A 17,249-nucleotide genomic window follows, 5' to 3' on the forward strand; every position below is an offset into this window, starting at 1 on the left:
TACCTGGCCACACATTTTGGTAGTGAAATGAACTGGCAGTCCCCATCACTTTTCAAAATCACCTACTTGGTACCTATGGGCATGCCAAGCGGTGCAAGCAGCTTTGGAGCCTGCAGCTGTCCCAGCTCCAGTGCAGATCATGGTTGAATCACTGACTCTGTGGTGGAAACCACAGAGAAACCACAGAGAAACCTCTCAACTCTGAAGACACTCAACTCTGCCAATGAGATGCCCACATGAACAGGCCTTGAGCATGCAGAGAGCATCTGATCATGCCTCAGTGGGAAAGAAGGGGTAAGGTCCATTAAAGGACAAGGGGTGACAGTTTTAAACTAAAAGAGGGTCAATTCAGATTAGGTACAAAGATTTTTTTTTACTATGAGGGTGGTAAAACAGTGGCACAGGTTGCCAAGAGAGGTGGTAGATGCCTTATCCCTGGAAACATTCAAGGTCAGTTTGGACAGGGCTATGAGCAATCTGGTCTACATGAAGATGTCCCTGCTCACTGCAGAGGAGCTGGAGCAAATGGCCTTTAAAGGTCAGTTCTTGCCCAAACCATTCTGTGATTCCATGAGGCAGAAGCAGTGCTATCACTGAGTGCAGTACCAGGGGGTGGAGGGTGGGGTGTGATGAGCATCCACAGCCCTTTTGCCTCCTGCCACACCATTCCTTAGAAACTCGGTCCTCATTTAACTAGAAGGTCCCTAGATCCTCTGTTTGGGATAGAGATGCTTGGCACTGAGGCAACTGAAGTATCTTGCAGAGGATCTGTTCCAGTAGCCTCCAGCAGCTGGGAATTTCTCCTTTTTTTCCTGGAGCAGTATTAATTCAATGACCTAGCGATCACATTGGAAACAAACCACATCAACAGATAGAGTTACAGGTGAAACTCATTCACTGGAAAGACCTTCAAAAGGCACTATCACTGTCTTCAGACCCAGTCAAGCCCACTGGTGTGGGGAAAATGCCCTGTGCAATGAACTTGTAGGGTTAGAGCTGTTAATAATGTATGGGCATATACCATACATTATGTATTAAGCTCAGGAGAGCTGAGCTAAAGTCAAACATAGATCAAGCAATCCATGGGATTGGATTTAAAGTACTTGAAAGGTGCCCCTGGACCCAAATTCAATGAGAAAAAGCAGTAATTGAGAGGTTCAGGCTGGCATCCCCTCAGTCACTACACCTGATCCAAAGCAGGTGTCACCAGCACATGCCAGTGGTGGCAACAGCCCCAAGCTGATCTCTGACACAGTCCTCTCTTTTGGGAGGGCAGGCAGGAATTAACACTCTCCCTGACATTCCTTGGAAAAAAGTCATCATGCCAGGTCCCCAAGGGACACCTGTGCAAGCCAGGGGTCTGCAGTGTGTTTCATAGGAGGTGTGAGGGTAAATTCTCCTCTTGGGAGACCAAGAGAAACCCCACACTGGGAATGCACCCTTGGGCGCTCTCTGCAAAAGCCACAGCTGAGGCAGACGGAGCAGGTTTTACTCTGGACATCACTCAGACAAAACACTGAAAAACTGCAAGCTGCAGAATGCAATACAATACTTTGTGGTTCTAAAGGACCTTCCAAATGAGGGTCTCACATTAATTAATTAAGCCTCAGAGCACCTAGAAGGAAAATCTATCCTATTTTACCAGCAAGTGCAATGAGTATGCAAAGGTCACACAGAATAGAGGAGCAAAGGAAAGAGAGATCCTGGTATCCTGACTCCTGACTCTTTGCTGCATCTATTAGCTCATGAGTCCCCTCCAAGGGACACGCATGAAGGACAAAAGGTGACCCACAGCTGTGTCCCAAGGGGCACTGTCTGAGAGATTTAATAAGATGCAGGAGAATGACTAACGGGGTTACACAGATTGTGGCAGGTCAGTAAAGAATATGGCATTAAGAAAATTGATCCTTTGAAAGCCTCCAGCCACACGCTTGTGTCAGAAGCAGACGTGACTTGTGTCTGTGTTTCATACGACACCACCAAGTGCCCACCAAAGGGCTTTCCTTCATGTATAAATAATGAAATGCAATGCAATGCCAACAGGTGCTTTTTTCACAGGGAGAAGGGACCAGAAGGGAAAGTGTTTGGGTAGGCTGAGGCAGAGCCCAGGTTCTCCCTGCCTCTCCCACCCCTCCCTGTCCTCATGGCTCATGAGCAAGAGGTCACTGACGGCTGGACGTGCCCGTCTGCCTGCAATGCCAAGGAGACGAGCACATGGGCACTGGCAGAGGGAGTGAGCTGTGTATGACTGGGGGGTGTGCAGCTTAGCAGCTACCGTGTCTGGGCAACAGCCGGGAGGCTGCCATGGGGAAGAAAAAGAAAAGCACTCTGCAGGTCATCCTGGAAGATGGTTGGTATCACTGTGAGATCATTGCAATTTGCATGCTGCCAAATACTTGACTAAACCTCTTGAGGCTTCCCATTTTGCATCTCTCAAAGACCATACAATTTCAGGTTGCTTGGGCAGGGGACTTTTGTCAGTCAGCCAGACTAAAGTAAATATTAAGAGCATTGCTGTAGGGAAAGAATATAGTGTGTAATCAATAAGGGATATTCTGCCAAGCTCAGCTGGAACTTAAGGGTCAGCTGTGTCAAGCATCAGATGTGTAAATTCCAGCAACAAATGCAATTACTCTTTGCTCTTTGTTTTGCAGCCGGAATAGAGTTTGATGGAGAAGTGGAAACCGACACAGAGAGTGAAGGTAATGTAGAGATTAACAAATGTTGTCCTGCTTGAAATACAAGAGGTGATACCTTCTCTTTTTCTCTCTGACTTATGACTTGCTCTACAACACAAACTCTTTCATGAGCTCCTTGCAAGCAAGCAGATTTTTCCCTGGGGGTTTGACTTATAACAGTGACATGTAAAGCTCCGTTCTTAAGCAGTCTGTCCTCTTTTATCCATGTTCCCAGAGTCAGAGGCTGCCAGAGCCCACATCCCTCGGGAGCCAGCCCCTAGTACATCAGGCACTGCAGTAAAGCACCACCCTGTGCAGGGCTGGGGCTGCTTTGCACTATTCTGAGGTCCTGCTTGCCCTCCCTGTAACGCTTGCTCAGACCATAACACACTGCAATCTACATCAGTCATGGCTGCAAGAAGATAACGATGAAAATGGATTGAAGGGAGACTTATGGCTGTGAGGGAAATCAGGAAAACCCCATGACAGGACTAAAACCACCTTTAATTCTGCAGGTATAGTATATCTCAAGTGAGAGAGCTAAGAGGTGAGACCGTAACAGCACTGTATAGGTGATACAAATGTAGCTGTTACCGCAAAACCAGTTCACAACTGTGTCTGTATTACTCACAGAATATGAGAATGTAGTTTACTTTCTCATACTACAGCAAACTACTGGAAGTTATTTTTTTTTTTAATCATGTCCACCTTTTCCATATAGGCAAAAGAGGAAGTAAGATAAAGGTTACAAATTATTGCTTCATAATTAGCCTAATACTTGTGAGGTTGCAAATAAAAAAAAAACCCAGATCATTGGCTGTCCAAAATGAACATTTTCCCAAAGAGAGCGGGTGTTCCTTTGATCTAGATGATTGACCAAAATTCAGTTTAGACCATTACACAGTAACTGAAACCTGCATAATGCCTCCTGAGAAATCAATTAGAAGTTCCTTCTCATTCCCAGTGTCAAATGTGACCACCACTGACTACTAATTTTTTACCACTAAAAACCAGAAACTATTTGCTTGTCATTAATTTCTAGCTTTTCACCAAACCAAAAACACAAATACTCAAATTCTTTTTTTTTCTTCTATTTTTATCACCTTTTAAGCTCCTTATTTTACACTCTGGATCCCATTCCATCACAATTTCCTTCTTCTATTACAATATCTCCAACTCTTTGCTGTCATCAGACAGAAATTTTGGAAAATAAGAAGCCAGAATACTCTGGAAAACTTACTATTAATTTTAATTGGCTTGGTAGTGAAGGAGATGGAGAGACTTGGGGGCTTTTGAAAAAATTTTTTCCTCTCTCCATAAAATTCTACAATTAAATCATGCTCCACTTCAATCCTTTAAGCTGGAAGCATTTCTGACTTATGGAAAGAGGAGGTTTTTAGCTTGCAATGCCAGTAAGAATGAAATGTGCCTCAGAGACTGTCTGGTCTTTTTCTTCTCTGAATAGAGACCATCCAATATAAAGGAAAATGGAGAGAAAGAAAACCGGATACTGCCTGTGCTGTGCCTTTTCCCTCTATAAATAGAAGAACTCCATTCCCAGCCTTGAAAAGTAAACATCTTTCAAGGACATCGCATCAACAAGCAAACTACACATTGTGTAACAGACTGCAATTTCTGTTTCCTTTGTTCTGGTGTGTTTGCAGGTCAGGGAGATATCTGTCTGTGCTGTCTGATGGACGGGCTTTTGCATTTGTAATTAATTTCCAATCTTCTTATGGTCACATATAAGTCACTGATGGCTAAATCGCGGTGTCTTAAATGGGAGTTGCACAGCCAAAGAGTTCCACCTGGTTCTTGGACAGAGCATGACACAAAGCCCATCGAGATCAACAGGCACCTGCTGTTTGAATTTGCCAGGGTTTGCATCAGGTGTCCTGCCTGCCGTGCTCTTCTTATGAATCTTTGTTCTGCCAGCATGGATTTCCCAATGTAATTGTTTTTTATCGCTTGCAGAAGATGAAGTAAAGGACAAGAAAACTAACAAACAACGCCTTAGGGAAACTGGCAGAGCAAGCAGACTTCAAAGCAAAAAGCAAGAGAAAGACAAAGAAGAGAAAGAAGACAAAGAAGATGAGAGCAAAGAGGAAGACAACAGCAGCCAGCAGAACAGAACTTCTAGGAGAAAAAATTACCAAAGGAAAAACAGAGACGGAAAAAAGGCAAGAGAGGAAGGAAGCCAGAAGAAAGACAGAGGCAAAACGGCTCCTAACAAAGATCAAAAGGAATCAGAAAACAAAGAAAAGAGAACAACCAAGAGAGGGAAAGAGGGGGAGAATAAACAGAAGAAAGGAAGGAAAAACAGGTAATTAAACAATCCCTGACTACGGTGCCTTGCTCAGACTGGTGGCGATATTGACATGCCAGTGGCATATGGACCAGAATGGCAAAACCAATAGACTGCAAATAAGTTTCTGCTCTCCTTAGAGACACAGTGGAAAACAGTATAAAATGCCACAAAACCAAACTGTTTCCAAGTTTGTTATTATCATTTCTCAACCAGGATTAGGTCTATGCATGTGGTAGAGTCCTAGTACCTACAGCCAGTGGTAGAAAAGCGCCCCTAAAGAAGGTACCTTGAGAAATTCGGGCATGGAGACCTTTTTTTGGTTGGTCTATGGAAACATTCCAGTTAAAATGTACCCCTTGTATTTTCAAGCCTCATCCTCTTCCAAATCTTGCTTGTCCCAATCTTCAACTTCTACGCGTACCTCCCATTGAAGCCATGAAAACAATTTTCCCAGTGCTAGCTGTAGCCCTGGGAGCTGCAGGCAATTTTCTATCGCAGACATGTGGCCCAAAGCACGACACTGAATAAATGGTAGTGGGGCACAAATGGCTCCTCGTTATCCTGGCTGGAAACAGCCCTGCTCTGAGTGCGATGGGCACTGGCCTCGCACTGAGCCAGGGGAGGTTGGGGCACTGTGCCCACATCAGAGCAGAATCCCCAGGGCCAGCAGCAGTCTGCCTACCCCAAGCAAGGCCTTCCCTCTAACCCCCGTGAGTTTTTCTGAGTCCATTATTTTGTGTGTCTTCCAGTACTTCTTCTGCTTCCTCCAACTCATCTGATGAGGAGTCGCTGTCAGAGGAAGAGCTCGCGATGCTGAAGGAGCAGGTGGAGCAAAAGAAAAAACTGATTTCCACCATGAGGAACAAGCCCTGGAGGATGGTGAAGAAGCTCTCGATGCTCAGGTACCCATCAAAATGGGAACCCCCATTCCTGAGGTCTCTGCTGACTGTTGTGAGATGCACTTTGTCTTTCCTTGAAATTACACATTTGCTGCTGCTGCTGTAACACCGTAGTATCAGAAAAAGTGACTGGCAGAACCTGGCCAGCCTGCCTGGGTAAAAACCACCAGAGTCAAAATATGCAATCTGATTTTCAGGCTCTGTAACCAAAGAACAGACAAAGTGCAAATCTGTTCAACTGATACCCATGGCCAGGACATTCTACCCTCGTATTTAAAACCAAATTACTCACTACAGTCAGGCTACTTGTTAAAGCAAACTCCGTACCCTGGCTTGCTTATTCATGTCTTTTGTCAGACAGAAATCAGAGCAGCACAGTGCCCTGTTAGTGCACAGTCCTGAGATGGGCCTTCTTGGAAAAAATGCTGTATTATTTTCAGAGTTTTATGGAGCAAAGAGAAATCTGCCACACAGACCCTGATGAAGGTGGGAACAACTCAGGCAGCAGCAGAGACTCCTCAGTGCTGGGCATGGGGGACAGCGGGGCAGAGCAGACCAGGGAAATCAAAACCCACAGGTTACAGGGAATAGCTCATAAAAACCCTGGGTCAGGGCAATGATTCAGATCCCAGCTCTACTGCTTAAGGAATTTCTGAAACCCCTTTCTACGAGGAGACATTTCAAAATAGCATTGCAAAGCACACATACATTTTCTTTTTAACTAAAAACCAAGCCGTGTTAAACCATGACACAGCCCCACAGGGAGTGGTGATGTCCCAGCTCCGTGTTTGCTGAGAGGTTGCTCAGAGCTGCAGGGACTGTGCCATGGAAGCTGGCAGTCACCATGTGCCTTTGCTTCTCTCTTTTATGCCCTGAAGGCCAAGACCCGTTCCATCTTCCAATAAAATCAGGAATCGTGAACTCTGACAATTACTTCTGAAAATCTGGGTAAAGATCTATAATGGGGAAACCGTGTTAAAGTAACTTTTCTACCTCACAGCTGTGCTATGAGCCTGAGCTCACAACAAATAAATTCTTATGGCCCTAAAATTACAAATTTCTGTAAGAAAAGAAAAAAAAAAAAGAGACCAAAGCAGAGTTGTTTCTGATGAAATTTTTTCCCCTATGGTGTAGAATACTGACTAAAATTCTACTTAGGATCATGTTTGACAATGTCTTTCCATACTTTCATCTTATTTCTGAGCTACAGCAAGTATCACTACCTACTAATGAACCTAAACAAAACTGTTGTGCTGCTTGTGCAGGGGTCACCAGAAAGGCTCTCAGCACACTGTACATTCATTAGATATTTTTTGTTGCAAGAACTCAACCCTGAAAGAAGAAATTATTAGCCCCATTGCACAGATGAGGAGTGTAAAACACAAAGAGGGTGGCACAATATGTTCAAGGCTCAGAAATCTCACTTTAGGTTTGCAAATGAAGTCACAGGTGATTTTCCCAAGGTTACAGGCTGACCTAGCCAACTATTCATACCAAGTGGAAGTCCATCTTTCCCTCAGGCTTAGGATGGCATAAAACCTCCCAACTCCTGAAATTTAATCTCTTTTCATTGGCAATGCCAATGTGCAATATAATTTTATTCACAAGCTCAGCATACTCAGCATAACAGCATCTACCTAGACTACTTTCTCTGTATTTCCCTTAGATATCCTAGTGTAAAACCAGTTTCACTTTGCAGCTTGATTTTACTCCTGACTAGCATACACTCATTCCTCTGGCACTGAGATTATCCCCTTGGGCTGTTTGCCCATCTCTGATATTTATCCTGGGAGGTGTTCATAAAAGGAAGCTCTGCATCCTCTTGGAGTTTATTTCACTAGGCAATGTTATTTTCTCCTTGACCAATGCATCAGGAGAGAAAAATTATAACAGGCATGCAGCCTGAGAGAGCTCTGCAGTGAGAGAAATGGGCAGGCTCTTAGTTTGCACCCAGGGAGAAGGGCGGAGCAAGATTTGGGGCACTAGCAATACTTCGAGCTAGTAGAAAACATTTCTATAGGAATGTGAATGCTTTGGGGACCTGACAGTCCTGTGTGGGTGTCTGAGCTCTACATGGCACAGCAACTGACCAGCAGAGAGCAGGTGGGGAGACACACCAAGTCCCCACCTTGCTACGAGCACAGTTGCTGTTCCCACTGGTGCAGGCAGGGGAGAAAAGTAAAGCCCCCTCTGCTGTTTTAATAACCTGCTTGTTTATATTCCAATTAGGGAGGCACAAGATTTTGTAGAGAAGTTTGAAGGAGCACTGGGAAAAGGAAAGGGCAAAAAGTTGTATGCATATAAGATGATGATGGCAAAGGTAAGTGCTACAGCGATGTCAGCGAAAGGCTTGGATACTCAGTTATGTATTCAGCACATTTTTAGGTTTATTGACCTCTATTTGGTGAAAGAGGCACAAGGAAGTCAGAATAAAACTTCCTGCCCACATTAAAAAAAAAATACTAGCTGACTTCAAATCTACAGCTACTGCAGAAAGAACAGGGGGAAATTCACCCCAACCTGAGCCTGATTGTGACCTTTCCTGAAGCAAGGGAGGGTTTGCAGGAGCAGGAAAAACCATGCTTTTCTGGCTGCAATCTCCAAAGCCCTGATATGTGAGAAAAGATATCCCTAAAGGGGAAAGAGGCCCTGCCAAACTCTTGCCCTACCCCTAGTCCTGTAAAATTTCATCTTCTCCAGTGATGAGGAGATAACGGGGAGAATGATGTCTGTGCTGTGAGACTGAAGTTGGTAGCCAAGTTGCATGTTGTCATGGAGATTATATTGAGAGGTGCAAAACAGAGCCAGACCTGAGATTATGAAATCAATGGGAGTTTAGCTGCTGGCCTTGTGAGGAAAGAGTCAAGCTCAGTGCTTTATCAAACTAAATGTTGTTTTAAGGAGAGTTTGTTCTGAACCAGTTCTTTCAATCCAGAGGCATGTCTGAATTTCCTACCCTTATATAATCTGATCAAGCCGCAGCACAACTGCAGCTTTCCGAAAGCCTGGAAAGGTTAAAACTCTTAAAACTCAAATCATAAATGTGAACACTTGGAGGGGGGGGGGTGGGATTTTTGGTTGAAGGGAGTTTCTGAAATAGTCCAAAAGATAAGACCCAGACCAGAACTCCTACTTTGGACTTAACACCCAACCTAACCATGCTACCAAACTCTGATATTAGAGAGCCCTGCTTCAGAGCAGACCCCCTCTTCACACCTCTCTGCTCACTGCAATTTGTCTTGTTTCAGAAATGGGTGAAATTTAAGAGAGACTTTGAAAATTTTAAAACTCAGTGCATACCCTGGGAGATGAAGATAAAGGAAGTGGAGAGTAAGTTGAAGTCGCTGTGTGGTGGCAGTGGGATGTTTTCTAAGACAGCCTTGTCTTCACAGAAGCAATGTTCCAGCTCCCTGGTCCACAGTCTCCACTCGCCCTGGGCATCAGTGCCAAGCAAGGAGCACACAGCCCTGGCAGCTCCAGGTGTGCTCTCTCCAGCAGATGTGGGGACTCTTGGGAGGCTCACGGGAAATCTCTCACCGGGACACCTGAGGGTAAAGGGTTGCTGAGGACAGTTTAACCCTCTCAAACTCCTAACTGTGAAATGTCTTCTGCTTGAAGGTCACTTTGGCTCCTCCGTTGCTTCCTACTTCATATTTCTGCGGTGGATGTATGGAGTAAATCTTGTCCTTTTCGGGTTAATATTTGGACTGGTTATCATTCCAGAGGTAAGCGCTTAATTCTCCTTTCAGTAAAATCTTACCCTTTGCTTGACACAAACGTGACACTGACAGGACAAATGCCTTGTAACAGGCATCACTTTAGATAAATGGAATGCCTGAGGACAATTATTTACAGAGAGTTACTGACACAGGAGCAGAAGTCGGATTGATATCAGGAGACATAAAATGCTATCAGAGATCCCACTCATCCAGCAGCTGAAACAGGGGCTCAACAATCTATCTAATTCAAGGCTAGTTTCACATTTTGACTAAAGTGAAGAACATCACATTCCAATCCTAGGCACAAGATCTGGTGTGCACGAGCCACAGGAAGTGGATTGTGCTCTGAAAATAATGAAGTGCCCTCAGTTTTGGGCCCTCTGGATGGGCATGGCCATGGGGCAGCAGCCATGGCACAGCCTCTCGGGGAACAGACTATTTCCCAGCACTTTGCCAACTAATACTTGCTTGGGAAATAACCCTTTTTTGTACTTCCAATTCATATAATTCACAAGCAATTGTTTTATTTTTAGTTTTTCTATTTCTCACTCTTCTTGGAGAATGAAAAGGATCTCATAGCCAACTTTATATGATTGTTTATTGAAGAATTTTTTAATGCAGCCATTACAGCTCTGGCTAAATTACTCAGTGCAGTATTTAAAGGCTGTGCAATCCACAGACAGTGGCATCTGTTCTGTTCAATGCAGAATTTTATGGAGCAAATATGCACTGCAGAATGTCTCCTGAGGACCGTGCTTTTGTTCTCCTTAATGTGCTTGCTCACACTATGGAAAGGGAAAGCTCAGTTTCCCCCCAGGACGAGGAGACATAACCATCAGCACTGAACAGTACAAATGTGTTTGGTTAGGAACTATGCATATGGCAGGAGCTCTCCTCTCTGAAGTGTGCACACTGTTACTCACTGCCTACTGAGCTGTTACGATACGGAAGAGTAGCTGGGCAATAAACATTTAATCATAAATTATTTTGAGTGTAATTAGATAGCCCTAAAAAATAAGTGATAGATGATATGCCTTTCTAGGCTATGAATGCTAATGAGATATTCTGGTACTGGCACCAGTCAGCTTGTAAATATAATAATTCTCCATAGCCCTTGGCATTCTCTGTCTGGACTTCTACTGCTGCTCCAGCTGCAAGACCTGCTTTGCATGGTGCCATCAGGACAGGCTGGGCCATGAAAACTATTCTTTGCATCTTTTTGTCGTACTTTTTTTCCCCCCCAAACCTAATTGCCCTTTACCTCACCTTGAGAACATCTTTCAATTCAGGACTGAAAAATACAAATTATATTGCAAGCTTGACCCAGTGCTCTTGACTTCTCTCAGAGGAGTAGCTCTGCATAAATAGATGGAGCTAATCCCTTTACTGCATTAGACCCATGAAGTTCAAGCAAAGAACTCCTTGCCAAACTAAGGACATTTCAGCTGCAGATGTTCATTGGGGATACAGTTTCTCCAAAAAAAAATTTCCTGTGCAATGGATATGTCCAGGGAAAGGGAAGTCCTCTGGTTATTTGCATGTAATTAATACTAAGTATAAGCAATAAATTTAATACTGTACATTAATAAATATACTTAGTACTAAATATTAATAGGTATAATTCATACTAAATAATTATAAATTTATTGCTAAGCAGTTTTTAAAAACTGCTGCTCTAGCATTAAGAAATAAAATATATCAAAATCAACAGAAAAGGAAAACCAACCAAAAGCAAACTAAAACAGAGTTATTAAGAAAAAAAACCTGTTAAAAACTCTTTGGTGTTTTATAGTATATATGCATCATTGTTATTAATGTTCTCCAGGTCCTGATGGGAATGCCATATGGGAGTTTGCCAAGGAAAACTGTACCCCGGGCTGAACAAGCAACAGCTATGGATTTTTCAGTTCTTTGGGATTTTGAGGTAAGCACACAAGTGTTAATCATAAAAGATCATTTGAATACCTCCTAAAACCCCTCAGAAGTTAGCAGTGCTACAAGGATGATTTTGTTCCAAGATAAACCAGAAGAAGTCTGGAAGACTTCCTATTTCCTTCCAGAAGAAGTCTGGGAAGCCTTTTGTTGCGACAAAATCTTTGTGGATGCTGAGATTTCTGGCCAAAGCAGCATGTTCACATGCAGACACCTGCACATGGATTTGAACCATTCCATACACAAATGTGCTGCCTGGTGCACACCATGTGTGTGCAGACACAAAAGCCATTTTGCTTCCAACTGGAAAGGCAGCAAGCACCCAGGTGGGAGGCTGGAGCTGCTCCAAACCAGGCAGCCAGACACAGACTTCCAGCTGCAGACCCCCTGCACAAGCAGGGAGCACCTTGCCAGCCACTGAAAGTGATTGGGAAGGGGGTTGCTCCCCATGTGCCTGCCCTCCCTCTTCCCCTGAAATATTTACCTGAGCCTGCAGTGCAAACCTGAAGGTTTAATCCAAAGGGATTAAGTGTTTTTAGGTGACAGCCCAAGAAAAGGCATGTGCAGGGGGTGAAGATTTTTGGATGGAACCGGTGCCTTGGGATCTGACTTTCAAAGTAGTTACTTCTGGAAACGTTTTTTCCAATTTTTATCAGCACTGGCCCACAAGCTACAAGCATGGGACCACATGCTACAGTCCTTCTGTAATAAACCCCTTTGCAATTTCTTTAGCTAAAAAAGAAAAAAACCAAACCAACCAAATAAAAAACAACCAAAGAAAAAGAAAAGCTACTTTCTTGTAAACCAGATTATTTAAACTAATTTATTAATAAGGCTTCAAATACTGGTGTCCAGGAACCTGCCAGGCCAGGCCTTCAGTTACCCCCCATAGTCTGCTGAGGATCCTTTCCACTCTTCCTCTCCCTGCACTTTCCCCCACTGCCAGAATCCAGAATTCTGAGGTGAATTAGAGACATTTTTATTAGCAGTGTAAGGAATGAAAAACTCATTTGAGCAGTTCACTGTAAAAATACAAGATGCAGCATTTAAACTCATTCATTAAGCCAGAAGAATAAAAAGCAAAATAAAACCCCCAAAAAAACCCAAACACAAAATCTGATTTGATTAAATGCCGTTGCTGATTTTCTCTGGGACGCCATAAGGAACAGACCTATCAGTAAGGAAACCTGTCTCTGGATGAGGCTGCATGCTTCCAGAAAATGCTTACTCCCATGACCTGCCAGTCTCCTGCCTTTGGCTTGGTACACACATCCACATCCCCCTGCTGCCACTGAGGTGTGGGTGCCCTGAACCCCTGTGCTGTCCAGGTCCCCATCCAGCACCCATTCCCTTCCTGTCTGACATCAGGGAACAATCATCCAAGCTCAAGAAGCCTCTCCAACTAGGGGGCAACACAACACCCACCAGTACACCAACACCCTCTGCAGCCAGGAGATGTCAAATGAAGCCCTGTGCAGGGGTTTGCCCTTGGAAAATGAACAGAGGCTTATTGCAGCATGCTCCACAGGAGAGGGGCAGGGGGGAAATATAAATCAGAGTAGGCATAAATGAAGAGTCAATACCATTACCCTGAAAAATGCCTTTCAGGAGAGAGGAGCCGGGCAAATGTATGCTTTGGTGGGAAGGAGGTCACATCACAGATTTCTGGAGGAGTAGAAAGGAATAAATCTCACTTGGACACCAGACACCCTGTCTCACAAATGGAGTTTAAAGAGCATACTGGATGATGTGAGCAGAGAAACTAATTTTTCAGTCCCTGGCATCTGATGAATCAAGAAGACAAAGGTTTGGAATTAGAGCTTGAGAAGCAAACTTCACTAGTGCCTTCCAGGGACATGATGTCTTAGCAGGCTTTCTTCTACCACCTCCCCAGCAGACTCTGCGAGCCCCAGGCAGGGGTGCTGGGCTGTGCCAGCCACAGGCTCGCTGCACTGGCAGAAACACACACAGAGGGGTCCTGGACTGCTGGCACAGCGCTTTGTGCAGGGCAAAAATGCAGCTCCTGTGGCACCAAAGCTTTTTATTAGGTTAGGGATAAAAAGTCAAGAGGTTTTGGGGGAGCTTAGTTTGATTGATCGAGTGAAGGTGGCTAAACGCTGGAAGAAAGGTCCAGAAAGGTTGTGGGAGCTCTGTCCTTGGAGATTTTCAAAGCTCAACGGGACATAGCCCTGAGCCACAGCACTTCCTTTTGCAATTGGCTCTGCTTTGAGCAGGAGGCTTGGCTACACAGCCTCCGGAAGCCCCTTTCCATGTAAACCCTTTAATGTCCCCAGACAAGATCCATTACTCAGGCTCTGATAGGAGCTTCAAGTCATGTCTTTCCAAAGGCTTGATCAGAAGGGAGCTTGCTCAACTATCATGTCCAGACTGATTAAGTACACTTAGGAGCTGAAGGACAAGGGGCAAAAATTAGAGAAGTACAATGTGCAGGGATACACATGGGCTTGGATGAGGTATGACAGGAAAGCAGGGAGAGATTGCCAATGCGGATTAGGTGATCTGCACGCTCGCTGAACACCCAACAGATTGCACGGCAAAAAATAGATCTGCTTGAGACAACATGGTTGATATTGTGTCTGAGCTCTGCTTTCCACAGGAAAGTAATGCTTTGATTTCACTCTTTAGTTATATTTGCTCTGCAGGTGGCAACCAGTAAAAGGAACTAAATCTGCAAGGCACTGAGCATCAGCTGCCTCCTACCTGAAAGGAAAAGTTTCATATCATGGCAGGAAGGCCCTTTGCTACTGCTTTTATACAAGATCTGAGTGTTTGATTATTGGCTTAGAGAAGCAGGTGGGCTGCAGCCGTAAAGAGCAATAAGAATGTTTTTCTGGGAGGGATGAAACAGTGATGAATCAAAACCACATTTTAGTTTTAAGCCACTATCCTCTGACATGGTCTCCCTCATCTTGCCTCTCTTAGGAAGATAAACTTTTAAGAATATGGCTCTCAAAGGTGCCAGAGCAGCAAACAGACAAGAATGAAACCCTAAAAACTTTTCCAGGTTGATTTTCCTTGTTTGAAATCTTCAGTTTTCCTTAGAAACCCCTTTCCTGCAGAGAAGCAGCTGCACAGCTTACACAGGATTTCTTTTGCTTTACCTCCAGGGCTACATCAAATACTCAGCGCTCTTTTATGGCTACTACAACAACCAGAGGACAATTGGCTGGTTGAAATACAGGCTGCCAATGGCGTATTTCATGGTTGGGATCAGCGTGTTTGGCTACAGCCTGATGGTTGTTATAAGATCGTAAGTGCAGCCGACACTGCTCCCGCTGCAAAACCCACCCAGATGTGTCTCACAGCTGGGCTCCCCTCCGTGGGCACCCAGGCTGGGTCCAGTGGTGTGGGGAGTGTGAGGAAAGGGGGGGGTGTGCCTGCTGTTTTCCTGCACTTGGCCTCCCCATCCACCACCCCCAGCCTCAGTGAGGCTCCCACAGCATCCTCAGTGCCCTGAGGATGCAGCCAAAGCACTTGTCAGTGCTGTAATGGTCTCTGCAAAGTTAAAAATAAAGAAATAAGCCCCTCTATCTCTGCCTGAAGGAAATGTCATGAAAAGTTCTTCCTTTCTCTGGAAGAAAGGATAAGCCCACGGATTTGTATCGCTTCCTGAAACAGGCCATATTGCTGTGCAGCAGAAAGAGCCACTTGAGCCTTTGGCTGGAGTGGGACATGGGGATTTGCTGTACATTTGCCATGAAATTGCAGCATCTGTTGTCTTGCCTTCCTTGAGGGACTAGTGCTAGGAACTCTGGGGGGACTTACAGAAGGATTTCAGGGATCAAATAATAGAGAGGAAACAGCAGAAGCCATATCTGCTCCTATGCTGATTAACAAGAATAATCCTTTCTCTCTCCCTGCATGACTTCCTGCAAGCTCTTTGGCTCCAGCATTGTGCAGCAAATGAAAGTCTCACTAAACCTTTGTGCTGCAGTGTGTTGGATGGGGCATGGGGGTTTGACTAAATTTAACTAACTAAAGGCAGCTATAACCATATACTGCAGCCTAGGACCCAGAAGCACCATAAACAGACTTTCTTCAGGCACCAGCTGGACAAAGCAATCCTTAACCTCCTTAGTCACCTGTGCCAGTTTTTCTCTGTATCACCATTTTTAATAGAAGCCCTGACAGTTGACAGTTCAGTCCTCCTTAGACCCAAAGTCCAGTGGCACACTTCAGTCATTCCCAAGCCCCAGGAATGGTTGCCCCAGTCCATCTTGCCCAAGCTGTCCAAAGCTGAGGGGTGTGTGGAGCCCCATCTGACCTTGTCACTGCTCATCTCCTTACACAGGATGGCTCGCAATGCCAACGAAAGCACGGCAGATGGGGATGATAACAACTTCATTTTCAGCTGGAAAATGTTCACCAGCTGGGACTACCTCATTGGCAACCCAGAGACAGCAGACAACAAGTTTGCATCCATCACCACCAGCTTCAAGGTAAACCTAAGTGTCCTCTGCCTGCTCCTGGAGACACTGACAGCACCTACCAATGGCAGAGATTTCAGGATACCTACTCAGCATCTCTCCAAAGGAACAGGGCATGGTGCTGATCCATGGAAGCTCCAGTTTCTGTGACCCACTTCCCCTAACTCCCTTTTTCCAGCCTTTAAAAGAATTTGTATCAATTTAGAGTGCAGTTCCCCTGGGATATCTCAGGCTCTTTTCTACTTGATATCTTTCAGTCAAACCAGGATGTCCCTATGGAGCTTAGTTTGAATTTAACCACAACTACCAAGCTGGATATAGCCAGAATAGCAGAGGATTGAATTTCATAGGGTGAAAAACCTTGTGATATCGCCTCATGCTTGGTGGTGCAAGATATCCATCCCAATTTCTTAAGCACCCCTTCTGTTTTTTTCAGGAGTCCATTGTAGATGAGCAAGAAAGCAACAAGGATGAGAACATCCACCTGAGGAGGTTCCTGAGGGTTTTGGCCAATGTCCTCATCATATGCTGCTTGTGTGGGAGTGGCTACCTCATTTATTTTGTGGTGAAACGCTCCCAGACATTTTCCAAAATGCAAAATGTTGGGTGGTATGAAAGAAATGAGGTAAGGAAACTTTGCTTCCAGTTTTCTGCTGGGATAATTTGCTTTGGACATCAGCAAATTAATTGCCAGGTTGAGGACAGCATCCAAGGCAGGGGGATTCCCTACCAGGGCCCAGGAGTCCCCTTCAGTACCTTTGCACTTGTTGTAGCTGCAATGCACATCGATCTTACTGAAAGTTCCTGGGGCAAATTAACAACTCCTGCAGAGAAGGGAAAATACTCTTATAAGAAATCACTAGAAAAGTCAATGGCTCTTCAGTACTTCCAACACCAATCACTATCTTAGGAATCAAGTTGCATGATAATACAAACTCTGTTGTAGAAAGCTCTCTGGGTGTTAGAAATGTCTGTAATCAGACTTAACTCTAAAATCAAATCTTTGTCATCCACCTTGAATAATGGGAATAAAATTGTAGAACCTGCAAAAAAATGTCAATTGTCAAAGTTCTCCTTTGTCTGATTTTGGAATGAGAAGTTCAAATCTTTAGGCTCCTCACACACAGCAAAAAATATTTCAACCTATGGAAAGGTTTAATTTTAATGTCTACTACATTAACATGTATTTATATATCAAAGCCAAATTAAATTCATAGCCATGAATTTTCGAAATTCCTTCAGAAAGCTTTAGAAAGACAGCACTT

The 17,249-nt window shown here is 44.4% G+C and overlaps 1 protein-coding gene across 1 annotated transcript in view; it reads left to right on the plus strand.

Annotated features, from left to right (window-relative positions):
- Positions 1-486: 486 nt before the first annotated feature.
- Positions 487-17,249, plus strand: part of LOC311154982 (transmembrane channel-like protein 2) — a gene marked incomplete at both ends in the record, with an annotated part of 35,171 nt that continues 18,408 nt past the window's right edge. Inside the window, 11 exons of the mRNA XM_084207858.1 lie at positions 487-538; positions 2,655-2,702; positions 4,914-5,001; positions 5,736-5,888; positions 8,115-8,205; positions 9,134-9,215; positions 9,504-9,610; positions 11,430-11,528; positions 14,665-14,807; positions 15,849-15,996; positions 16,421-16,609. Coding sequence (XP_084063984.1) covers positions 487-538; positions 2,655-2,702; positions 4,914-5,001; positions 5,736-5,888; positions 8,115-8,205; positions 9,134-9,215; positions 9,504-9,610; positions 11,430-11,528; positions 14,665-14,807; positions 15,849-15,996; positions 16,421-16,609 — 1,200 coding nt within the window. The remainder of the gene's footprint in view (positions 539-2,654; positions 2,703-4,913; positions 5,002-5,735; positions 5,889-8,114; positions 8,206-9,133; positions 9,216-9,503; positions 9,611-11,429; positions 11,529-14,664; positions 14,808-15,848; positions 15,997-16,420; positions 16,610-17,249) is intronic.

Source organism: Fringilla coelebs, assembly GCF_963513975.1.
Source record: "Fringilla coelebs genome assembly, chromosome: 1".
In the NCBI taxonomy this organism is placed as follows: domain Eukaryota; kingdom Metazoa; phylum Chordata; class Aves; order Passeriformes; family Fringillidae; genus Fringilla; species Fringilla coelebs.